The sequence below is a fragment of the Sinocyclocheilus anshuiensis genome, unplaced genomic scaffold (genome assembly GCF_001515605.1).
Source record: "Sinocyclocheilus anshuiensis isolate Anshui unplaced genomic scaffold, SAMN03320099.WGS_v1.1 scaffold1162, whole genome shotgun sequence".
NCBI lineage: Eukaryota > Metazoa > Chordata > Actinopteri > Cypriniformes > Cyprinidae > Sinocyclocheilus > Sinocyclocheilus anshuiensis.
Genome location: NW_015540875.1, coordinates 1,767,289 through 1,793,953, shown reverse-complemented (window position 1 = coordinate 1,793,953; position 26,665 = coordinate 1,767,289). Strand labels below are relative to the sequence as shown.

The following is a 26,665-nucleotide window of genomic DNA, read 5'->3' as shown; positions in this document are numbered from 1 at the left end:
TTATTCATTCAAAATATTAGAGAAATATAAAAGTTCATTGCGGAGAAGATCTTGAATGGGTTAAAACCGAAACCAAGCCATTCACACAGAATGCATATTCAGCGCATTTTTTAGACGAACAAATATGACTGCTACACTCGTGTCTCACACAAGAGATGTATAGAAAGCCATGCAAAGTTAAAACAGTTTAAACTTTTAGAAAACATGTCACGAATTTGTGGAGGTTTATTCCTTTTCACTGCGTCTCATATGTTTTTTAATGCAGTCTGTGTGAATGGCGCTTCGGCTCTTTGGATTAAGCAATGCATAAATACATGATGCTGTTTTGTTTATAATTGTTTATGCAATTTATGAAATTATATTTGATTTTTATGAGTTAATTTAGACGTAATGCACGTTTTTATAGAGTTAATTCCTTGCGTTGACAATTTAAATGCGCTGCATTATTTTGCTCATTGCGCCCTCCTGTGGCCTCGGGAGACAATTAGACCTATACAATAAAGACCTATTTAATCTGCATATAAAACATTAGAAATTAGATATTTGTTTAATTTTTATTGTGTTTGATTTTTAAAACAAACAAATATTTGTTGTTTGTCTCAATAAATTGTGTCAATTATAAATACAGTGGTTAAATGTAAACATTTTTTTCTATTGCTTTTTGTTTTAAAATAGGTTATAAAAAGTCAATAATTATCGATACCGAACGATATGAAACATTATATTGTTTCTAAAGTTTTTTGCTATATCGCCCAGCCCTAGTTCATGCTTAAAACAAGAACAAATATATGTAAATTTTCCTTTGAATTAGATAGATTTTACTGAGCCCATTGGCAGATACTTGTTCGTGTTTTAGTCATAAACTCACTTAATTTTGATCAGTTTCACAGAAAACAAGACTCCTTATGTTATGTCGTTTTTCTAAGTAAATGTATCTTGATTTAAAAATCTCTAGACATTTGCACTGGAAAACAAGACAAAAATACTGGGGAAAAAGAGCATTTTTTGCAGTCTGATCTGAAAGTACAGTATTCTATTTCCATATTCTAATCCTTAACATTTTTTATTTTTGATAAACGAATTAAAAAGAGATCTGTTGGGGTTGTATTTTCAAATTTTGAAGCGGTGCTAATACAACATATTGACATATTGTGTTCCCTTCAATTCATTCCTTCATTTTTCTTTACTTGGTCTTAAAAGGGTCTTTAAAAAGTCTTAAATTTACCTTCATAACACCTGCAGAAACCCTGTTTGTTCTTCATGCAGAAGCTGATTGCAATTTTTTTTTTTGACTATGACATTTTCTTGCTTTGTCAGGCGTAAACGGCGTAATTTTAGTAAACAGGCCACAGAGGTCCTGAACGAGTATTTCTACTCGCATCTCTCGAACCCTTACCCGAGCGAGGAGGCCAAAGAAGAGCTGGCCAAGCAGTGCAGTATCACTATGTCTCAGGTGTGAGCTCCTCTATCAGATCTATTTTCTCTATCTAATAGGCTTGTTTTCTTTTGAGCGTTTGAAAGGAGCCTGGCTCTCAGTCCACTAAGGGAGCGTCCGGTCCTCAGAGACGGATCAGTTTCATTTTGGCTCTGAAATCATGACAGGTGTCCAACTGGTTTGGCAACAAGAGGATTCGCTATAAGAAGAACATTGGGAAGTTCCAGGAAGAGGCCAATCTGTATGCCATGAAGACGGCCTTAGGGGCGACACAGAGCGAGGAATCACCCCACACTCCAAACTCCACTGGTTAGTTCAAGTCTTTAGCTCTAACAGGGCATTTTCACACTAGTTTTGGAGATTTTAAATAGTCCTGAGCGGTATATTTAATACATATTAAGAAACAGCAACATTTACCTACATATAGTTTGCTGCAGCAGAGATAATGCAAACGAATCTCTTGAATCAGAGATCTGAATTGAATCATTGAATTTGATTCACGGAGGTGAATCGCTCAAATCAAATGAAACCAATATTGTGCAAAAACGATTTCAGGTATAAAGTGATTAAATATGTTTGAAAGCAATAACTATATATTTAGATGTTTAACAATATAATACAATGTTATAAATATATTACTGTTCAAAAGTTTAGGGTCTGTACATAATTGTAAATTTGTAAATCTCTAATGCTTACCAAAGCTGAATTTATGTGATCAAAAATACTGAAAACATTATGAAATATTATTACAATTTAAAAGAACTGTTTTATATTTGAATATATTTTAAAATGTAATTTATTCCTGTGATGCAAAGCTGAATTTTCAGCATCATTACTCCAGTCTTCAGTGTCACATGATCCTTCAGAAATCATTCTAATATGATGATTTGCTGCTCAAGTTTTTTTCAGGATTCTTTAATGAATAGAGTCTAGCGTTTATTTAAAATATAAATATTTTCTAAAATTATAAATGTCTTTACTGTCACTTTTGATCAATTTAATGCATCTTTGCTTCAAATGTTTGAACAGTAGTCTGTATGACAACATATGTATTTCTAAAATGAAAATAACTGTGCTTGCTTTGTGTTTTGCTCCATTTGATTGACATGTATGTGCATGATGAACAAAGACCACAATGTTTAATCACTTTCTGTTAGGATCTATTTTGCATAATGTTATATTGAAAGTATAACAGTAAAATTATAAACACATAAATTAAAAATTATAATTATTAATTAAATTATTAAAATGTACAGTGGTGGCCAAAATTATTAGAACACTAGTACTTTTATTTTTTTTTCTCAGATCTCTGTGTGGAGCACTGGCTGCTGTCAGACTCCTTGTGCAAACAAAAATCTCACTAGATTATTACAATTAATGGAAAAATGAATGTTTGGAAATGCAAACTGATATTTCTTACTGACACATTACAATAAAAGATTGCATTTTTTTAACTGGTGAAAATGAAAATGTTGTTATGCTAGCATGTGTAGAAATGTTTAAATCATGTGTGTTACATTTAACTCCGCGTTTGTGCCCCGCTCAGCCCGTACATGTGAAAAGCTTTTTACAGACCGTTTCCTTATTGGTAGGTAGCCAAATGCATACGAAGGAACAAAAACCAACTCTTTTAGGGATGCTAAATGTTCGGCAACCGAAATTCGGCCGAAAATAGCAAAAAAATATATTTCGTGTTCGGCCAATAAGCGAAAAGGATGAATAATATGTACCGAACAATGACTAACACGATCGAATAGAGGCACGCACTAATGCAGCAAACATGTCGGCAGTGTGAAAGTATTTAAAACTATTAGAGAAAGATGCAGAAATCATTACAAGCACGAAGCACCGAAAGCGAAAGACTGTTTAGTGCTGCATCACATGTCTCCGATGAGATGAAAACCAACTCTTTTAGGGATGCTAAATGTTCGGCAACCGAAATTCGGCCGAAAATAGCAAAAAAATATATTTCGTGTTCGGCCAATAAGCGAAAAGGATGAATAATATGTACCGAACAATGACTAACACGATCGAATAGAGGCACGCACTAATGCAGCAAACATGTCGGCAGTGTGAAAGTATTTAAAACTATTAGAGAAAGATGCAGAAATCATTACAAGCACGAAGCACCGAAAACGAAAGACTGTTTAGTGCTGCATCACATGTCTCCAATGAGATGAAGAGGTGGCTGATGCTGATGGTTAGGCTACTGTATGACACTGACAAATTGCATGTATTCAAACAGCGCTGCACGAGCTCACGGCACCAGGGTTCAAAGCCCAAAGCACGAGGAAAATCTGCGCTGAAACACTGTTACTCATCATTTGCTCAGTAACATTTTTATTCGTTTTTTTAAAGGCATGTGACAATGTGATACGTGTGACAAACATCTTCCCAAATTCGTAATGAGAATCATTCATACATTTTTTCAGTCCCGCTCCCGCCCGCAGGGGCGTGTCTAGAGCATTTTAAATGGGGGGGCCAGGCTGGGGCACTGCCTCAAAATAGGGTTATAAACAAGGCATTTGTTGCATCCAGTGGGGACATAATTACGGATTATAATGACTTATACTGTCTTTTTACGCGTTTTATGCACCAAGAGCTTGTAACACTCCAAAGAGAAAGGAAAAATTGAAATCACATCATATGACCCCTTTAATTTATGCAATGGTGAAAAAAATAGCAAAATAGGCCTACATGGGGGTGGGGGATGCGAAAAACCGTGTTTGGTGTTCGGTATTCGGCCCAGTGTTTCATTTTGTTCGGCTTCGGCCAAGAATTTTCATTTCGGTGCATCCCTAAACAAATTAATTTAGTTGTTTCTATTAATATTTGGCTACATTAAGTATATGTAAGAATGAGATAAGAATATTTAATGATTTTAGGGAAGGAACAAAATTATTTTTATAATTAATGTTTACTTAGGATTATTCAATAATAATAATAATAATACTTCGTTATCGAAGAGGGTGTCCCATCGATAAATATCGATACCGTTTTATCGCCCAGGCCTAGTTCAGTGTTAAGTAAATATTTTTAAATTGTTGTTTTATAATTGATTTTTTATTTGAAAAGCAGGACAAAATAGTAAAAAGCACATTTTGGCTATTTAATTCATGCAATGGTGAAAAAATGGCAAAATAGGCCTACATGGGGGAAAAAATGCAAAAAAACGTCTTCGATATTCGGCCTTCAGCCCAGTGTTTCATTTTGTTCGGCTTCGGCCAAGAATTTTCATTTCGGTGCATCCCTAAACTCTTTATATCTCTCAGAAAGATACAGCGCCGAGTTCAAACAGAAGATAGAAATGAATGAACATACCATTTCGTAACATTTGAATTTTCCGGTGTAATGCAATCTCATGCAGAATACAGCGCAGTGAAGTGAGCAAGTTTGTTCTCATTAATAATGCGGCCCGAGCCGCTAATAATGAACCGTCGCTCCGAGACCCTGTTATTGCGACTTTGTGCGACCCACAGTTTGAAAACCCCTGCTCTAGTAAAAGGCATGGTAGTAATGTGTTACAAGGTTTTTCATATATGACTGAGTCTCGTACCTCTCATTCTTCCAGGCTCAGGATCGTTCTCGCTGTCAGGGTCAGCTGACTGCTTCCTAGGAGTTCCTCCAATGAACGGAGAGCAGCCTCCATTCCTGCGGCCCGCTGCATGTCATCATCTCTGTGCATGAGTTTGGATCTCACTGGTGAATGATGTGCTTTTGTGTGTTGTTTGTTTGCCGTGCAGCTCTGCCTAAATGTCCTTTTCCTCTCTCTGTCGGGTGAGGAGCTCATCACATGCATGCTTGTGTTTGCCGTCTATCAGTCTCGCTTTTTAAGTGACTTTCACTGTGATCTTTACTCGGTTATGCTTTTTTGCAAGGATTCACATGCTCTGCTGATTATAATTAAGGCCTATTCATATCAAGAGCGATGTGTGAAGTAGGGATGTGCGATATATATCATCTGCGATAATATCGTAATTGTTGTTTTAACGATGTGCGATTTGACATTATCGAGTATTTTGCAAAAACCATTCAAAACATCCCTACAGAGCACACGCATACATTACGTGAAGTCTAGACTAGTGCGTGTGCGCATTTAGAGTGTGTTCTTTCACTGCATGATTCAGTCTATTAAAATGCATTTAGAATGATCACAAATTCAAGACATGATGGCAGAAAATTTATATATTTATACCACTTCATATAGTTATTCAATTTCACACGAAGAGTGCCGTTTTTCTCCAAAAATTACCATGATTACAAATTTGACATTGAATTTAATAAACAAGTTAATTAAGATACCATATTGCTTGTTTTTGCTCTATTTCGCCAACAAAAATCATTCCGAATACAGCCACAGCGCTGTTTTGCGTCTCTGAGCAGCATGACGGTGTTTCGTTCTTGAATGAATCAACCGTTTAAATGATTCGGTTCAATCGCAATGACTCACTTATTAACAGTGATTTGCTGCCACCTGCTGACGGTTTTCATTTCAAATTTGGCTTTTTCTTTTCTAACACACTCAGCAAAATATCGTCTAATTATCGTTATCGATAAAATCCCATAAAATATCGAGATATAATTTTTTGTCAATATCGCACACCCCTAGTGTGAAGTGGCACATTAATTTTTTATGAGAAACATTCACACAAGGTGAATTGCACATATGTGGTCTTACATACAAAATATAACCTATCTAAGCTCTTTGAGTGAAAGTGTCCAGAAAAATACTGTTTAAATGAAATTAAAACTTTAAATCTGCCAATACAAATTTCACATAAAATAAGTGCGAAATAAAATATTTCAAATATCAAATGTTTAAAATTTTATTATCTAATAATACAGATTTTAGGCTACTTCAAATAAATGTGAAATATACATGTATCTTCGTGATTATAAAGATAAGAATAGTGGACTATTATATTAGTATTAAATATAGTAAATAAGGTGCTGTGTAAATGTTTAAAATAATTCTATTTATTATCTACTAATACAGATTTCACTTCAATTAAGAAATGAATATCTTTGTATAATGATAATAATAGTGGTTTATTATCATTAATAAAAATAATAGATAGTAATAAATAAAAAAAATAATTAAAAGTGCTGTATAAATGTTTAAATTATTATTATAAAATGTGTATTGTTGTTAAAAATGTAAATCATCTCCCAATTCAGATTATTATTAGATTTCACTTGCTTTAAATAAGTGTAAAATAGCAATATATTGGTATAATGATATTAGTAGTAAAAATATTTGTAATAAAAATATAGTGTGGTATAAATGTTGAAATGATCATTTTTTTTACTGTTATTATTATTCAACAGTATATTTCACTTGCATTAAATAGGAATATATCTTGATAGAATGATAATAGTGTTCTTTTGTTAGCAATAAAAAATAGATCATTTTACAAAATAGCTTTTGTTTATTAAAAAAAGAAAGCATTGCATTTACAATATGGCTTCTGCAGTGAAATCATTAAAAATATGTCAATATAAAAGGTGAATGCTTCTGCGTTACTTTTAAAGAGGTCATATGATGCTTTTTTAAAGATCATTATTTTGTGTATTTGGTGTAACAGAATATGTTGACATGCTTTAATGTTCAAAAAACACATTATTTTTCAAATACTGTACATTATTGTAGGTCCTCTATGCCCCGCCTCTCTCAAACGCCATCTACTTTCGGAAGGCCAAATAAAGTGCTTTTGCTTTCGCCTAGAAACACACAGCGTCTCCCTGACATGCTGCTTAAACACTAACTGCGGTTACTGAAACCACGCCTTCTTTCTTTGCGTGCACATTTGGGCGGCATTACGCAAAAATTTTCCACATAGTGACATAGATATGTGGGGGCGTGTTTAGAACAAGCCGTTTTAGGGGGGCGTGACAGAGTCTTAACTTTGATAAAGAATATCTCTTTGGTTTTGAGACTTTAGTCTTTGCAACTTCAGGGATCTTATCTATGCACAATCAGCTTGTAACACTCCAAAGAGACATATATACATACACATATATATGGTGTTAGTAAAAGAAATGCTAGCTAAGATGCTAATTTACATAAAAAAGTTTTGCAAACAATTTATGCATTTGTTGAGTCATTTGTTTCATGAATAAGGCCCTTTTCTCCATTTGGATGAATGAGTGTGTTTGTGTGAGAGAAGAGTTGGATGAGTTCATGGCGTTTAGTTGCCGTCATGTATTTTAATTGTTTTATTTTCGCTTTTCCACTACATTACAACTTCCACTGTTTCTTACTGCAATATCTGGGTGTTGAAAGAGGAACCTTTTAAACTGCATTAAGACTGCTTTCATTATAGTTATTATATTATTGTTATCACTGCTCTATATTGTTTATTCAAAGCTCAGATAGAATTGGCTTGGGCAATAGAGAAAAATCCAAAGATAGTTTTTTTTCGTGTGTGTGTGCGTTTCTCTTTTTTACTGGGTTTGTGTATGTATCAGTTATATGAATGAGGTGTGTTTGCTGTCTTTATTTACTTCAGCTTGTAACACTCCAAAGAGAAAGGAAAACTTGAAATCGCATCATATGACCCCTTTAAGTACAATGTGAACAACATGGCAAAATCCACTACAAACAGCAAAATGTGAAAATTTTCTCCCTCATATTGATCCAAACTATAACTTTAAGCCAGATCATTGTAAATGACATCTTCAGCATAATAAGATTTTTTTTTCACTCACTGTGAATAGGCCTTAAATTCTGTCGTGTATGCTAGTATTTTGTTTAGAGATTTCTGTATAGGATGACTTGTGTTTTTCTGGTTTTAACAGCAGTTTCCTTTGTCTGCAGACTAATGGTAGCTGGCAGGAGCAGAACACGCCACCCTCCGCCGCTTCACCCGGCAGCGATCACTCCGACAACTCGGACTGATGAGCTCCTTCCGCTGGCGTCCAGCTCAGATACCGGAGGACACACCAAATGACGAAAGAATGATGGTCACTCTTCTACCCAAATGCAGTTTTAGTTTTGTTTTTAAGAAGCTCATTATCAGACTTGACATGAAACACGAGCAGAGATTTTCCATGTAAACCATTCATAAAGCTGTTCTAATAACAATTGTCGTATTCCATTCAATACGGTAATTTACCTAAGAATGGGTCTCATTCATGAAGCATGATGTAAATTGTTTGTAATATCGTAATTTTTTTTGCATTCAGTTCAGTGCGAGCAGAACAGATTTCTGTCAAAATGTCACACACACACACACACACATATATTTTAATTGTTTTATTTTCGCTTTTCCACTACATTACAACTTCCACTGTTTCTTACTGCAATATCTGGGTGTTGAAAGAGGAACCTTTTAAACTGCATTAAGACTGCTTTCATTATAGTTATTATATTATTGTTATCACTGCTCTATATTGTTTATTCAAAGCTCAGATAGAATTGGCTTGGGCAATAGAGAAAAATCCAAAGATAGTTTTTTTTCGTGTGTGTGTGCGTTTCTCTTTTTTACTGGGTTTGTGTATGTATCAGTTATATGAATGAGGTGTGTTTGCTGTCTTTATTTACCGTTTGAATGAGTATATCAACAGTGCTGTCTTTTCTCTGTACAGTGAAACACCTGTATTCTCTACCTCTTTTACAATAAAGACTGTCTGTGTACACATTCATCATTTGCGCTTAAATATTGTTTACTTGGTTCACATAATATGGCACTTGCAGCCTATTTTACTTTAGTAATCTGATTAATTTCCCAGGGAAATGTTATGTGTTAATATTTTACTGAATGGTATTTCTGTCAAGTCAGACTAGCGTCTAAAAAAAGCGAGAAAATTTGGTTACCGACACCATTGTGAAAGATACACCAGAATCTGGATCTTTCTAGAATCTTCATCTCATGTGAATGTACATCTTTTTAAATATATTTACTATTAATTTCTTTAGGTGTAATACTTCTTTGTGGAAAACATTAATGAATGTTTGAAACCTCAACTTTGAGAGCAGATGGCAAGAACAAGCAATTCAACGCAATGAAATTAGTGCTGTCAAACGATTAATCACATCCAAAATGGTTTTTTGTTTACATAATATATCTGTGTGTACTGTATATTTATTATGTATATATAAAATACACGTACAGTATATAATTTGAAAATATTTACGTGTTTACATGTGTATATATATATTCATATATTTTATATAAATATATTTAATATATATAAACATTTTTATTGAATATATACAGCATACATGCATGTGTGTGTATTTATATATACATAATAAATATACACAGTAGTACACAAAACTTATTTTGGATGCGATTAATCGTTTGACAGCACTAAATAAAATATAATAGGATGAATTTCATAAATTCTGTCAAGAGCATGTCTAAATTATATTTCAACTCTAAATCAAAAGAAATAAGGATTTTTTTTCTTAGAGAAAATTAAGCCAATTTTTAAAGATTTTATGATTATATTATATATTATAATTTTTTTACATAAAAGCCTATTTTTGCATCAAGGTTTCATTATGATACTGTAATATAAATATTATGATGTCATTATTTTCATGAAAACTTCCTATTACTGTAGTGCAAAAAAATCGAATTCTCAACTCTCCAAATAAAAAAAATAAGGATTTTTTTTCCTTACAGAAAATTAAGCAAATTTTTTATTTAATTACGATTTTATGATACATAATATCATATTATTATATAATACCTTACCCATATAAAGTTGTGTGTGTGTGTGTATATATATATATATATATATATATATATATATATATATATTACACAAAAACCTTTTTTGCATCAAGGTTTCATTATATTGTAATACAAATATTATATGTCACTATTTTCATGAAAATGTCCTATTACTGTAGTTAAAAAAATCGAATTCTCACTGCTGTAGTGATAAGATTTTTTTTATTTGTATATTTTGTGTTGTATTAGAGTAAAGTAAACCCTAAATTACAATAAAGCAAAACATCCAAACATATAACACTTATGAGGGAATAATTAAGGAGAAAAATATGCTTTATTGTCCTGAAAATAATGTCAAAATGCAAATTGAAATGCAAAAAGAAGTTCTAAAAAATAGTTCTAAATAGACTTTCTTTTCCTCATGCAAATTTGAATTGCTTTTGATTTTGGGGTGAGGACAAGTTTTCCTGAGATTCTGTCAATAATATTAGATTATTTTAATAGTCAGTAGAGAAATTGTAAACCACAGTTGTATGCATTTTCGAGTTGTCTAATTTCTTTTCTCTGTATCTTCTCTCACATGCTGCTTTGGATGATGACGGGAAGCTCATTACTGACCCTCTCACTCATTTTGGAGTTGCAGTTCCTCATACTTTCCATCTGAGCTGCGCTGAGACTGTTCCCTGTGGTTTTGCTCTCTGACTGGCTGGCCGCTTCTCTCGGGTGTGGCACGATCACTATTTCTACATGCTCATTGGCTATTTTTTCAGCTGGCACAGCTACGGACAGCTCTGATTGGTTGCCACTGGAGCGACGGTTCAGTGCATGCTGGGTACAGGAGAACGAGCGCTGTCGAGGTGCGGGTTGTGGAGACAGGAAGTGAGGCGTTGCCGCTCGAGTAGCGTCCTGGGTCATCTCCCTCTCCTCGTCCTCCGCTTCTGACGTCACTTCCTGGAGAGTGCTGATAGGCCGAGATGGGCGGCCAAGAATCCTGGGGCTGACCAGTGCCGTTGCTGATTGGTTGGGGGCTGGACGCCAGTTCTGGGGGGAGGAGCATTGCGTTCTTCCCATCTGCCAATCACTGTTGAGAACAAAACATGAGAACATGCTGGTAAAATTGTATATGCAACTGGAAGGAACAGCTGCAGAGCTGACTTACGTAGGCGGAGGTGTTGACATCCCTCTGTGACTGATGACCCCCGAAAACGAGGCACTTCTTCCAGGCAGATATGGAGGTGAAGCGACCCAAGGAGAATAGATGTACGTGCGATCGTCCCAGAGCACCTCAGTGGCGGGATCTAGAGGAACTGGCGCCTTGTGAACTCTGTGAGCCAATAGGAGCTCGAGGACCTGATGATGTAATCCCTCTCGAGCCACATCCAGTGGCCGCCGCCCCTTGCAGTCAGAGAGATCTTGATTGGCCCCGTTGAGCAACAGGAATCGTGCGGTGTCATAGCAACCGTGGAGAGCCGAGAGAAACAAAGCCGTTTCAGCCTATAGAAAAAAATTGAATTTTATTCCATTATTATTGGTGGATTATGATAATTCATTCATCAATCTATTGTTCATTCTCTCTATCATTCAATCTACATATAAATCATTCAACCGTTTGTTCTATCTATCCATCCATCCATCCATCCATCCATCCATCTATCGATCTACAGTGCCCTGATGGTGGATTTTCAATGCTTTAGCTCTTTTCTTACAGCCACTTTCTATTTTGTGAGGCTCAACAATCTTGTTCTGCACATCATAACTATATTCTTTGGTTTTACTTTTTGGTTTTACTTGTGATGGATGATTAAGGGAATTTGTCCTTTGTGTTCCTCATATTTACAATTCTGTGGATCAGGAAGTCATGGCTGGACAATTTCATGCTCCTAGTCAGTCACCCTGGTGTGCTAAAAAATGTAAATATGAATGGGAATATACTTCAGAGATATTTTACTCATAAGAATTTCTAGGGGTGCCAATAATTGTGGCCAGCATGCATTGGAGAAAAACATTTATTTCATCATAACATTTTCTCCCCACTTTCAATTGTTTTACTTCAATGATAGGTTAGAATTTTTTGAATGAAAGATCAAAAAGATCAACGATGCAGATTTATTTTCACAGCTGCCTTTGCTCATATTTACCAAGGGTGCATCTATCCATCCATCCGTCCATCCATCTACCGCAATTCAAATTCTGAATGGCGCGTAACCCTGATTTATTTGATTGGTTATACAAAAAGGTGACTTTTTCTTTACCTTATGGTCCTGTAAGTCCACTGCAGCACCGTAGCGAATGAGAGTCCGTGCCAATGGGAGGTGGTTTACTGAGCATGCCCAGTGGAGGGCAGATCTCCCTGGATGAAGAGAACGGGAGAGAGAGAGAGAGAGAGAGAGAGAGAGAGAAGAGATGCAAGAAGGAATTGACAACAAACAGGGCAAGGGTGATCAGGAAATGGCGTGTTGTGGCACACAGAGGGGCCAGAAAGTAGTGGACGAAGCCCAAAAAAATGACATGCAAGCATGTGTTATGAGAAGGGAAAACAGGAAGCGAACATTCGAGACAATAAAAGAGGGAAAATTTTGAGAGCGAGAGAAACAGGCATGGAAGGTTAATACATTATTTCCACATTGACCGGGCGCTACAGCACATTAACTGTGTTCTGAATCAGACGTGTTTATCAGGGGTGCTGGAGTGACGTGAGGGAAGCAGGAGGAGATGGAGGACGGCAGTGGGGAGTTCAGGACAGGACAGAGACAGTGACAAAGACAAAACCAGAAAGGGCAAAACACATTACTCCCCAACTGCAAAGGAAACAAAAACTATTCCTGTAATGTATTCTTGAAGACCACATTGATTGAAGGGACTCGTTCCACATGCAAGGGTTAATGGCGCTCTTACCCGTGTGGTCGGTGTTGTTGACTGGCACTCCGGCTCTCAGGAGCTCCAGAACCACTCGGTCAAGCCCGCTTCTGACAGCTCGGATCAGCACGACCGAGCCGTCCGGACCGCACCACTGCACAGGAGCGGCCTGAGAGAAGACAGCACAAATGATCAGCTCTACAGAGAGAATTTTTCAAATGCATAATGATGCAGCATGCAGACATCTTTTTAATAACAGATATCATGAGCGTTGTAGTATAATACATTTTTAAATGTGCAGGCAGATTATTCAAATGAGATAAACTCACATTTCTTGGTGGTCTTTGAAGTGTAGGAACCACATTTCTTTCCCATCCTCTAGGGGGAGCTAAAGGTGTAACAGAGAAACACAGTTGAAACAGTTGAAGCACAGTTGAAGCACAGTAGTCACATTTCTCCTCCCATCTGTGCTAAATAGTATGCATGATTAGAACTGGCACTTTCTCCATTCATGATGCATTGAAACTAATATGCAAATGTTGTTCAGATGCACATGATTTCGAAGGTTGGATGTAAAACAGGTTTTTCAACATGAATCTGTTGAAAGATTTGCTGGAATCATCACTCGGAAATGTTCACAGAAGTTCCCACATGGCATTTACATACTTTTAAATGTTTTAGTAAAAAAATTATGTATATATTTATACAGATTCGTTTAATATATTATCTAAATTAATCCAAAAACGATGCTTTGAAAATAATCTTTGTTAATTGAAGTTGCAAAAAATAAATAAATGAAAATATAAATATGAAACTTAAAATTTGCCTTGGCAACTTACTGAAATAAGTTAAATTGAAGTAAAAAAAAAATGAATAAAACTGAAATAAAAAATAAAGCTAAACAGCAAAGGCTAATAAAATATTAAAAAGGACAAAAGCACATCAAAATTACTAAAACATAAACTAAATTTAAAATGAAAACTGAAAATATAAAAATAAAAGCTAATTTAAAACAATAATAATACAATACAATAACAGTAGTATATAAATAAAGTAAAACTGAATTAATTAACTGCATTGTTTACATTATACATTATATTGTTTTCTGTGATATTTTGAATCTGCTTGGCTGTTCCAAACTGAAAAAAAATATATATTTATATATAAATATAATATTTATATATATAAATTATATATATATATAGAGAGAAACTAAATTAACATTTACTAACTGCATTGTTTACATTATACATTATATTGTTTTCTGTAATCTTTTGAATCTGCTTGGCTAAATACATTGAAAAAAATATATATATATTTATATATATATAAATATAATATTTATATATATATAAATTACATAGAGAGAGAGAATAACTAAATTAACATTTACTAACTACATTTTAATGTAATCTGTTGAATCTTGGCTTTTTTGCCAGAATTATGGTTTCGCAAATTTCAAAAAAACAAAACTATTTTGTCATTTTAGAGCAAACACATAAATAACACTGAGAAATATCATTTTTAGCCTTCTCATTCCAGCAGGTCTCACCCAGCATGCGGGGCTGTTTGAACTGTTTTTGGTCTGGTGATCTGTGGTCACAGATGGTCTTGTTGATGTCCTCCATGGAGCTCTGGGTCACATCGGTGTCACTTCCGATGTCCAGTTCCTTCCTCAGGGGTCTATAATCAGCGTAAAGGACACGGACAATTCCTCCTCATTAGCACGGTTTCCTCACTCACTCACAGTATGAAAACTCTTCAAAGACCCTCAAGCTCCTTTGAACATCAGACTCACCGCATACGGATCGCATCCTCACCGAGGGGCTCCTTACGTCTTTTTCCTGACTCCTTTCCTTTCTTGTTTGTCTTCGTCCCATTTCTGTCTTTATCTCTTCCCGATCTGCTTCTCTTCTCCTCAGAGCGGCGGGACCAGGCCTTGCTGCCGTTATTGCTGTCGGTCACCGTGGATCTGTGCCGCACTCGCTCTCCTCCTTCTCGTCTCTGTCTTCTTCTCTTTAACCACAGGAACACCACCGTGATGATCACGGCAGCCGCCACACCGAGCCCCGTCGCCACACCGACCACAGGCCACATCCAGGCAGGAGAGGCTTCATGAACTGAAACGTGACATTTAGCAACTAAACAATGCTCAGGAATACAAGAAAACAGGTACATTAGGCTAAATTCTAGATATTTCTCACAACTAACTTTTCTAAAACTCTCTTATCTTTTGCAGTGACTTTAAGCAGTTACGTTTTAATCAGCAGGGGATAAACACACATATTTAGCGGAGGGAAGGATGATTAGTGAATAATGATTACAATTTTAGTTCATTTCTCACACAATGCTATCGTATTGTTTTAGAAGAGTACTTTTATGGTGCTTTTTGTTGTTGTCATTTTAGGGTCATGGTTATTATGAAAATAAGAAAAATATTGCTGCTTTTTTGTTTGACAGCATTGTTGTTCTTGTTGAAATAAAGCTGAAATAAAATAAATATTAGATGAACAACTTAAAAATAATGAAATGAAAATTTGTGTTGTCTTGGAAGTTAGCTGAAATAAGCTTAAATTGAAGTACTAAAACTGAAATAAATGTAAAGCTATAGAAATTTTTAAAAATCTAGTAAAAATGTAAAAAGCACTAACGCACATAACTATTTTGTGCAAATCATTCCAGTTTTACAAATTACCAAAATTAAAATGAAATATTAAAATAAATAAACTAATTAAATCTCAAAATATTAATACATGCTATAATAATATGTAAATAATAAAATTTAGTTTTAAAATAAAATAAGTAAAATAAAAGAGTAAAATGTAGAATATGGCCTCTTTAAATAAAACAAAGATGAAAAACTTAAACCTAAAAACCTACAAATTTATTCTCTTAGCAACTAACTGAAATTTGAAGTAATAAAATTACTAAAACTGAAATAAAAATAAAGCTATATAGAAATGAAAATAAAAAACTGAAAATATAAAATAAAAGTGAATTCAAAAATTTAAATTTTAAACTTTAGTTTACAGTTTTTTACGATTGTTTACACACTAAAATAAAAATGGTGTATGTTTTGACTGAAGTGTGTATGTTTTGACTGAAGTGTGTATGTTTTGACTGAAGTGTGTATGTTTTGACTGAAGTGTGTATGTTTTGACTGAAGTGTGTATGTTTTGACTGAAGTGTGTATGTTTTGACTGAAGTGTGTATGTTTTGACTGAAGTGTGTATGTTTTGACTGAAGTGTGTATGTTTTGACTGAAGTGTGTATGTTTTGACTGAAGTGTGTCATTTTGCAAACAATCTAGGAATTATGCAAATTGAGTGTGGTGTTTGGATAATTGTGCTTATATTGTGAAAAAAAGAACCCGGTTTTCAAAATTGCGTGTAAACAATTGAAAAAAAAATGTAAATAAAATAAGTAAAACAAACGTTTAAAATGTTCAATATGGGCTCTTTAAATTAAATAAATTTTAGATTAAAAAATTAACTCAAATACTAATTCAAAATAATATACTAAAATAACACCTTATGCAGGAAAAATAACGGCATAATGGTTTGAAACTATAGAGAGTAAATAACAGAATTTAAATTTTGCATAAACTTTCTGTAAGTGTCTGAATAGTATGCTTATGTTTTGGCAAAGTACAAAGAAAACAAACCGTTGCGCTCCTCCTTTGGCAGCTTCACCTCCTCTCTGGCTCCTATTTCCTCATCGACTCCACGTACACTGATCACAGCCGCCAGGATCTTTGGGATCATGGGAAACGAGGCATGATTCTGTGCCAGGATGGCACGCAGGAAGTGTGCAGCCTCGACGGCATACTGGAAACAGGTGGAGGGAAGACGGGAGCAGGGTTTGTTATCCAGCTGCAGGAATAACACTGACCTGTAATACAAAAAAATATGCATGCAGTCAGCACACGTTTGAAAAACAGACCACTGATTACTGAAAAGACATGCAATAGCTGTATGATATCATTACTGAAGAGCTGTCACAAATAATATCTAACTAACAGTAAAACAAAACGGCCTTAAAATCAAACACTGAATTGTATTTAATCAGATTAGCCAATCAAAACTATGTTCATTTACCTAAAGTAATCTAAAAGCAATCCCAAGAGAGGCTCACAGAAAGGGTGGAAAGTAGCTGTGCAAAAATAAATGATTTTTTTTTTTACATTATTTTAGGTGTTTTTTTTGCCTTTTCTTTATGGGTTATTTCTATCATGAGCATTGTTGGTGCATAATCCCTTGATTAACATGGACTATAAATAAAAAATAAAATAAAATAACAAAATTTAAATGTAGCATATGGCCTCTTTAAATGATTTATTTTTAGTTATATTTTATGCTTTTTACAGTTTATTTATATTATGAGTATTTTTGATGCATAAACCTTTGATTAACATGGACTATAAAATAAAATAAAAACAATTAAAAAAAATTAAAAGCTTGAAATGTAGAATATGGCCCTTTTTAACTTATTAACATTATTTTATAGGTATATTTTATAGTTAGGTTTATTAGTTTATTTATATTATGAGTATTTTTGGTGCATAACCCCTTGATTAACATGGACTATAAAAAATAAAGTAAAATAAAATATATAATATATTTTTGATGCATAAACCCTTGATTAACGGACTATAAAAAATGTAAAATAAAAACTACATTATTTAAAAATATTTACAAAATAAAATTTTATTTAAAGCTTGAAATGTAGAATATGACCTCTTTAAATGAAAACATAAGACAGTATCACTAACCCATTGCTGTCATAGGCTGGTGTTTGAGCGTACAGCTCGGCGAGCTGTCGGGTGTCCATTGTAAGTAGGTCTGTGGTGGGCTGGAGAGGTGCCATCCCTCTGAGTTTGACGCTGGTCTGCAGGACAGTGCTTAAGGGCCATAACAGAGAGCTGTTCTGAATCTGACCCCTCTGGAATGGGATTCTAGTGTGCAGTATGAGGCTTCCTTTGGCCCAGATGGGGTACTGCTTTTTGTGGCAGTCCGAGCCGTCCCACCCACAGGGGGCGTTGTTGCAGCCCTGGTCGCAGTGGCCGTTGTCATAATGATTTCGGCAATAATGTATATGCCCTAAACTGAGAAAACACAACATTTTACTTCAAGCATGCATATAACAAATGATAAATATTCCTGTTGCATTGCAATAAATTCATATGCATATCAGTTGTAGGTTCTCGTGAATAGCCTAATTATAACAACGGTATCCTGCTATGCTTTATATTTTTTAAGGCACGTAATTTGATGCATTGTAATTGTGGTTACAATTATAATACTTTATCGAGTTTTCAAGGCCGAAGTATTTTTACTTCGTTTTTGTAGACCTAACGCTACTTGTACATTTTTCAAGTAGGCCTAACTTTTACTTTTACCTCAGTACATTCCAAAGCATAATATTGTACTTTTTACTCCACCAGATTTCTTAAAAACACGTCGTTCCTCGTTATTTTGAGCTGGAGAAATCGCCACCCTTTCCGAGACGCGATACCGGTGTTCGATTCGCGAGCGAGTCGATTCTTCTCAATGAACCTGTTAAATCTATTCGCGAATCGATTCGAACGATTCATTCACGAATTGAACTGATTGGATTGCTGCTGTTCCCGAGTCAACAACTCGCTGATTCAAATGATCCGGTCAGAGTGAGTCTCCAGTTAACGAGTCAGTGAATTCACAAGTAATCGAAGCTCGAGTCAGAAAAGTCAGACAGTCAGAAAAGTAAGTTATTAATGCCGAATATTAGGATTTAGGCTATTATTGTAAATGAAAATAATATTTAGATCACGACTGAGCTGTTTGCGAACTACATATGCTGTAACAAGTTGAGCTATTTAAGCCCACCACTGTAAGAAATGCTTGAATGTGGACACGTCCACATTTGTGTATCACCGTCTCAACGGGCTAAGTTTTCCTCGTTTCTAAATACTATATATGTTATATTAAGGTTTTTTTTTTTTTCAATTGTTTGCACACATGACGTTTCAGTTACCTAAATTGCTATTTTTATATATTGTTAATGTTTTGATAGTGTATGATAGGGCCCCCCTCCCCAGGTATTTTGAGCAGTAGGGCTATAAAATATCTAAAAGTATATATATAAAAAAATTGTTTTAAAAAATATTTATTGATTAGTACTTTGTATTTTTACTCGAGTAAAATTGAGTACTAATACTCAAGTCTACTAGAGTAATATTTTGTTAGGGTATCTGTACTTTTACTCCAGTACTAGATTTGTGTACTTCCCCCACAACTGGATGTGATATTTCATGTGATATTAGCATGCTTCACGCTGGTTTCTTACATGCAGATGCCTTTGTCTTTGAGGCAGTCGAATCCATCTCTCAGACAGTCAGAAGTGGAGCACTCCTGATCACATACTCCATTCCCAAACTTGGCCTGGCACGTTTTTCCTGCCATACAGCTGCTGTATGGATCACTAGGGGAGGCTTTTAAGGGAAAGCAAAAGTAAGTATGAGTATCATGTCATAGAAACGAGTAGAGTAGCAATGTCAAGCATGTTTTTGAGCTATCAAAGGGCCCACATCACTAAAGATGTTCAGCATCATCCTGGCTGGTGGGGGCGGGGCCTTGACCTGAATTCCAGGAGAAACAGGAAACGAGGGGCATGACACAAACAGGAAGTTTCCAGAAGCGTCGAACAGCAACAGGAAATGGGGTGGAATGGGAGTGGATGAAGGCTGAGGGCATTACTGTAGCGATCAATATCTTATTTTTGTATGTCTGCTAAAAATCTGTACATTTGTATTTTTCTCTTAGCATTTTCTCCATTGAAGATGTATATATATATATATATATATATATATATATACACTACTTTAAAAAAAAAAAAAAGTTCTGAGGTCTGTAATATTTTTTAAATGAAATTATTACTTTTATTCAGGAAGGATGCATTACACTGATCAAAAGTTTCAGTCATTTATTAATAATTTACAACTCATTTATAATTTTACAAAATGTTCTATTTAAAATAGAAATAAATAGATTTCTATTTAAAATAAATACTGTTTTTTTACTTTCTATTCATTAATCAAATTTTTTCTGTACAGCAAAATACAGAAAGTACATATGGACAAATGGATCTATACACACACACACACACACACACACACACACACACACACACACACACACACACACACACACACACACACACAAGAACATTATATTTTTTATAATATGCTTTTTTTTTTCAATAAAAATATATTTAATTTGTGGGTCTGAGACCAAAGTTTGGGAATTAAACCTGAAAGTAAAAAAAAAAAAAATGTTACAGCCAATAAATATTTTAGATTTTATTTTAGAAATATTACAGATTTTTACAAAAAACAAACTAATAATACTAATAAATTTTATAATAAAAATAGAATGTTTAATTAATTTGCTTGTTTGTTAATGTTTAATTTAATAAATATGTAATACATATCTAATATCAAATATCTAATATCAAATTTCTAATCATTTGCCTTCAAATTCAAGCTGTAAAAACAATTAGTGAATAGTATATATTATTCCTGTCTTGTTTGCAGCGAGTAAGTGGTAGAGATAGTAAGTGGGTCATTAGAACACCAGCAATCATCACATCATCATGCAGTCATCTGTGTCCATCTATTCATTCATCCATCAGTTCTGTCCACAGGAAACTGAATTTGACTCACCTTGAGATAATCTGCAGAGAGTCCATACGATGAAGGAGAATCTCACAGTCAGGTGCATCTCTGAACACAGACGCGAGTCCGGAGTTAGTCAAGTTCCTTTTGATTTGACACAGCAACCCCCTCGAGTATGAATCTCTAAGACCAAGACCTGGTGTCTTCTCATTTGAGGCTGCTCTTATGTCTTCAGGGAGTCTTGGGTGGTTTCTTCAGATGGATGCAGCATTATCAGTCCAGTAATACTGTGTGCAGTGTGTGAACGTTCATGTCTACACCCTCAACAGCTCCCTCCCTGAATTTGTCCCTCATTCTTTTTCAGAAGCACGGCGGATATCTGGACGACTTCCTGCCACTGTGTGGAAAAGAATAGGAGCGAGTGTGTGTGTGTGTGTGTGTGTGTGTGTGTGAATCTGAAAGGTCATTATTATCGCAGGAGTTTGACCTGTTTATGAAGTATTTTACTGCATGAATTGTGTTGAAGGAAATTTGACAGGACAATTGAACAATACCACACACAAAAAAAAAACTTTACTTCCTTGTGTTCAAACTAGACATAATATCTCATTTTTATATACCTGCTAAAAGTCCTGCACATTTGTGTTGATTTTTTCAGCAGCTTGTCCATTGAAGACGGATATATACACTACTGTTTAAAAGTTTGGGATCAGTAAGATTTTTTTAAATGAAATTAATACTTTTATTAAGCAAGGACACATTACGTTGTTCAAAACTGACAGTTAAAACATTTATAATGTTACAAAATATTTATATTTCAAATAAATGCTGTTCTTCTGAACTTTCTATTCATCAAAGTATTAAAAAATGTTTTCCACTGAAGTATTAAGCAGCACAACTGTTTTCAGCATTGATAATAGTAAGAAATGTTTCTTAAAGCAGCAGATCAACATATTAGAATGATTTCTGAAGGATCATGTGACACTGAAGACTGGAGTAATGATGCTGAGAATTCAGCTTTGCATCACAGGGAAAAAAATTACTATTATTTATTAATAATAGTTATTATTTATTTATTTATTTATTTTTTGTCATTTCTGCAGTTATGCAAGCAAGACACAGAGAAACAGAAATAAGTATTGTAATTACTTTTTTTTTTGTATTACTAGAAAAAAAAGAGAGCCTAAACTAGCCTAAGGTGGTTGGTCTTAGCTTGCCACAAAACTGAGGATGTTCTGATGGTGTATTTTTTTGTAGTTTTGACTGCTTTTATTGTCCTCATTTGTAAGTCGCTTTGGATAAAAGCGTCTGCTAAATGACTAAAAAAAAAATAAAAAAATTTTTTATTCAGTGTAAAAAATTCAGCAGACAAAATAAATAGCCTAAGTTACTTATATAAATTCAGGGCACCAATTCTAAAGAGTAAATTTACTGTGCATTATTTGTTGCACTTATCTTCATCCTGCTTTTATGGGCAGGGCGGGTTACACTAAAATATTTATGAATATTAATTAGGTTATACTTACGTTGCTGCTCGGTAACATTTGTAGGGATGCGCACGCAACGCGCTGCTCAACGTATGTGAAGAGAACAGTGAAGACACTGGAGACAGGTTCATAAATGCTGAACTATTTTTAACTCAACACAGCGTCTTAAAACGCTGCACTCATGACGCGGGAGCCTTAACAAAACAGCGATACGAGTCGCAGCGGTCAAAGACTCCTTTTTACCTGCTTTTTACATAGGAGGACAGTGACAAAACAGCGAAAACCGACATAAAAACACCTCCTGTGCGGCATTTTTTTTAAATTTTTTTTTTACAGACGTTCAACGTTATTAATATGTAATAGATGAGCCCTCCTTGATTGGCCAGTTGCCTACCAACGCCTTCCTGCCAACCAATGAGGTAGGACTCCATCGCTACCGTCACGTTACGTAATTAATATTCATGAGTTATGCTCAAATGGTATTTTCCTTGCAGTTCATACTTTCGGTTTCAGATTCGTAACCCGTGTGCTGGCTACACGAGCAGCACTCTTATTTATCTTCTTTATTTTCTGTTTTTAAACTATAATGTATTAAATAAATGTAACGTGGACACTGAAAACATTACATTCTTGCATTTTAAAGCAAAATTTCAGTAGTATCTACTAACAAGGTACGTATTGTTTCCTTCTTTCTGTTCAATGACATGTCAACATGCAGTGCTGCGAACTCTTTAATCTTATCTTACACAATACTTAAATACCCAGGTAGCCAGCGGAATCGGGCCGGTTGCGGCCGCATCTGGCCCGAGTTATTTCTTCCGGCTTGCCGGATTTGGGCCGTTATCGGGCCAGATCTTTTTGGCTACCTGGGTAATTTTGTACAGTCAAGAATTATTCACAACTTTGACTACTACTTTGCTATTGCTAGTAAAGTAAGCAAAAACTTATTGAACATAAATTAACAATTTTTAGAGTGAAAGTGAATTACTTATACGATATTATTATATATTATTACTTATACATAAACGCTGGTTTTTGCAGGTGCTATTCTGGTTGTTTGTAATTGCAAATGAATTTGTTCTGTGATTCGTTTTAAATGCTGTTTTCTCGTTGCCAGTGCTGGAAATGAAGGATAAGATGGCCTTTCCTCTGTTCACCCTGTTGGCAGTGTGTGTGGACGTGAGTGCCGTGATGTTCATTGGTGCCATCCAGCTCACCTCGTCCTTCATCAATAACACCTTCATCCTGCTGTGGGCCGGTGGACTGCTCCGAACATGTCTCCTCCTGTTTGTCTCCTTCACCTACCCTGGCAGCCCGGCTTGGATGAGAGGATTCGAGGGGGTGCAGACGGCCGTAATTCACGGTCTTCTCTATCCAGTGTATATTTCCTTCCTCTGGGCTTGTGACAGGTCTACGGTGGAGCTGGTGTGGGGCTGGCACACCTTGCAAGGGGTAAGATGTGTTTTAATACGTTTAAATGGCATACAGACACCTGGAAGAGTATTTTAAATGTCAGGTGTGAAGATACAGTGTTATTTTGTATGTGTGCATTAAAATCCGATTATATTTCAGCTCCTGCAGGGCTATGCGGTGTTGGCTTTGTCTCTGTTGCTGTGGAAACGCTATGTTCCCGCTCTCCTCCCGACAGCCAAAAAGCAGAAAACAGAGCAGAAGGGCAAGGCTTCACTGCAAAGGCTGCTGGGATACATGAAGCCTTTCAGTGGACGTTTTGCAGTAGTCTTCTTCTTTGTGGTTATTTCTTCATTAGGTAAAAACATGCTTATGTGTTGTGTCATACATATAAATGCACTTCTTTGATTTAATTTTATGAGTCAAAGTGGGATTTGGCAATTTTGCAAAAAAGACTTTTATAGGCTACAGACCCCCAAATATGATGATTCTTCTGCAAAGGACCCCAATCTAAGCTATATATTTTTTTTCATGTATAAAGACCCAATTTATATAGTAAAAATGTATATTATAAATATGTCTAAAATATTATTTGGCAAATATTTACTTTCTACGTGACATGCAAGATAAAATAAATAAATCGTGCGCACGATTTACTAATTCGTTCCCTCGATGTACTAAAACGTGCACATGATTACTATTTTGTTCCCTCGATTTGCTAAATCGTGCGCACAATTTACTAATTCGTTCTCTTGATTTATAAATCGTGTGCACGATTTAGCCTACTATTTTTTCCTGCATGCCATGTGTGGTGCTCCGTAACTTTCTATTACGATACTGTCAGATGTACAATTTATTGAATCAGTTTATCAATTTATTTAAATATATATATATATATATATATACAATATTATTTATTTTATTTTTTTTACAGTTTTTCTCTTACTGGCCATTAAAAAAATCATTTCACATGACATGTCTGTTATGGCTTTATGATCTGTAAATAATTACCTTGAAATCTAGCCTACAGTGTCATTTAAAACTATAGTCTGACAAATGAAAGAAAGTTAAATGTGATCTAATGTTACTTTTAGTTTCACTTTGGTTACGTTTGCTCTGATAATTGTTCAGTACACAAAATCATGCCAAGTTTGCAAACGCAGTAAATGTTTCAGGCAACTATGTTGAACATATTGATTCTTCTCTACAGAGATAAGACATTTTAATGTTTTGATTGCAGAATAATGTGGGCCACTGATCATAAATCTTGTATCTTTTGTCTGTAAGCAAATTAGAAGATATAGACATGAATGTTAACATGCAAATTTGAATACATATTGTCCTGAAGGTGAAATGGCGATTCCTCATTACACTGGAAAAATGACAGACTGGATCATGAATGAAGATGAACCCGAGGCCTTTAACCATGCTATCACTGTCATGACACTGATGACCATTATGAGGTAAGACCAAGAAGGACAATCTTTTACACCACTGTTCAGTAAGACACTGCGCAAAGACACATTAAACTGATCGAAAGTGACAGTAAAGATATTTATAATGTTACATTTAAAGACGTGTAGAATAATGTTACATTTATAAAGTTTAAAATAAACATTTTCTTTTGAACTTTCTATTCATAAAAGAACTTTGAAAAAAGATACCACGGTTTGGACAAAAATATTCAGCGTTTTACAGCATTTATGATAATAAGAAATGTTTCTTGAGCTGCAAATCATCATATTAGAATGATTTCTGAAGGATCATGATGTGACACTGAAGTCTAGAGTAATGATGCTGAAAATTCAGCTTTGCATCACAGGAATAAATTACACTTTGAAATATATTCAAGTAGAAAACATTCCTTTTAAATTGTAATAATATTTCACAATATTACAGTTTATACTGTAACAGTAAACAGCTTCTCAGCTGTATTAAAGAGAAATGCACACCTCAGGATTTCCACCTGTTTTCTGCAGCGCTGTGTGTGAGTTTGTGTGTGACCTCATCTACAACATCACCATGAGCCGAATACACACGTCCATCCAAGGACTCGTCTTCCAGTCTGTGCTGAAGCAGGATATTGCGTTCTTCGATAAAGCTTCCACAGGTAAAACTGCAAACATACTCAATTAGGGTGTGTTCACACTTGGCGTCTTTTTTGACAAGAAAAAGTTGACAAGAGCGCTTTTTTTATTAAAATAAAAAGCTGGCAGTGTTTTGGTTACAAATAGCAGCCGAGGGCGTCTTGTGTGCTGCAGAAATGTCGAGAAAGAGTAAAAAGTTGGCTCTTTCGTTGCCTTTTGAAGTTTAGCAATTTAGTCCAGGAGCTCCGGTTGAATGATGCACGGTTTGTGGCATATTTTAGACTAAGTTAGATACAGTTTTGTGCTCATATCATACAACTCCTTGTGCTCCGAAACTAGTATGAACTAATCTACCGGCTATCTTTTCCATTTTTTTTGTTTTTGTTGTTATGGAAACGACTTGCCACTCGCCTGTCATTGGTCAGCTGTCAAAAAGGCACTTGACGTAGGGCGTTTTTTTCAGAAAAGTTTAAAGGGGTCATATGATGCGATTTCAAATTTTCCTTTCTCTTTGGAGTGTTACAAGCTCTTGGTGCATAAAGAAGATCTGTAAAGTTGCAAAGACTGAAATCTCGCTGTGGATCACTGGATCGGCTTTCACCGTGGACGAAGCGGAGTCCAGCCCGGGGTCGTCACATGTGGTAGCCGCAAGCCCGGCGGACGCTCCTTCGTCGAATCCACCGGCCGCGCCGTTCTCAAGCCCACCGGCCGCCACTCACTCTAGCCGCCGGCCTCCGCTCACTTTAGGCCGCCGCCGCTCACTCTAGCCCGCCGAATTTGCCACTGATGATTGAAACACGAGTTTTGAGCAGTGTAGAGTAGCGCTTGTTGCTTAAACCTCATAAACACATTTCATTACACCAAATACATAAAATAATGTTCTTTTTAGCAACATCATATGACCCCTTTAACTTTTTTCAACTTGAAAAGACACTCTGAGCTGCAGAAAAAGACGCCGGCAGTGGCGTTTTAAAAAGCGCTCAGGACTTTTTGAAAACACGGTTTACTCCATAGGATTATAATGTAAAACAGACGCTGGCAGCTTCAAAAAAGATGCC

The 26,665-nt window shown here is 35.3% G+C and overlaps 3 protein-coding genes across 3 annotated transcripts in view; 2 read left to right on the top strand and 1 right to left on the bottom strand.

The window, feature by feature from the left end:
• LOC107688257 (pre-B-cell leukemia transcription factor 2-like) overlaps positions 1-5,122 on the top strand; it is an 11,970-nt gene extending 6,848 nt beyond the window's left edge. The window contains exons 4-6 of the mRNA XM_016485882.1: positions 1,318-1,453; positions 1,603-1,744; positions 5,007-5,122. Coding sequence (XP_016341368.1) covers positions 1,318-1,453; positions 1,603-1,744; positions 5,007-5,122 — 394 coding nt within the window. The remainder of the gene's footprint in view (positions 1-1,317; positions 1,454-1,602; positions 1,745-5,006) is intronic.
• Positions 5,123-10,487: 5,365 nt separating this feature from the next.
• On the bottom strand, positions 10,488-20,911 carry LOC107688214 (neurogenic locus notch homolog protein 1-like). Its single transcript, XM_016485828.1, has 11 exons — positions 20,672-20,911; positions 19,297-19,441; positions 17,744-18,076; positions 16,637-16,863; positions 14,771-15,092; positions 14,525-14,655; positions 13,302-13,360; positions 13,012-13,141; positions 12,369-12,466; positions 11,276-11,610; positions 10,488-11,197 (listed from the first exon to the last, which is right to left on the bottom strand). Exons 1-11 carry the CDS (start codon positions 20,727-20,729, stop codon positions 10,693-10,695), a joined length of 2,343 nt encoding a protein of 780 aa, XP_016341314.1. The 5' UTR covers positions 20,730-20,911; the 3' UTR covers positions 10,488-10,692.
• A 1,677-nt stretch (positions 20,912-22,588) lies between these two features.
• Positions 22,589-26,665, top strand: part of LOC107688213 (antigen peptide transporter 1-like) — a 12,451-nt gene continuing 8,374 nt past the window's right edge. The window contains exons 1-5 of the mRNA XM_016485827.1: positions 22,589-22,781; positions 23,228-23,562; positions 23,683-23,878; positions 24,869-24,983; positions 25,500-25,630. Coding sequence (XP_016341313.1) covers positions 23,236-23,562; positions 23,683-23,878; positions 24,869-24,983; positions 25,500-25,630 — 769 coding nt within the window. The 5' untranslated portion in view covers positions 22,589-22,781; positions 23,228-23,235. The remainder of the gene's footprint in view (positions 22,782-23,227; positions 23,563-23,682; positions 23,879-24,868; positions 24,984-25,499; positions 25,631-26,665) is intronic.

What these genes read in the sequence shown, in the direction of transcription:
- LOC107688214 (XM_016485828.1), bottom strand. Translation starts at nt 20,729, where the DNA reads ATGCACCTGACTGTGAGATTCTCCTTCATCGTATGGACTCTCTGCAGA. An exon ending in CCAGCCTATGACAGCAATGG is followed by an intron (nt 16,864 to 17,743) that starts GTTAGTGATACT and finishes TTTGTATTACAG; the next exon opens with GTCAGTGTTATTCCTGCAGC. An exon ending in GAGGATGCGATCCGTATGCG is followed by an intron (nt 14,656 to 14,770) that starts GTGAGTCTGATG and finishes CGCTGATTATAG; the next exon opens with ACCCCTGAGGAAGGAACTGG.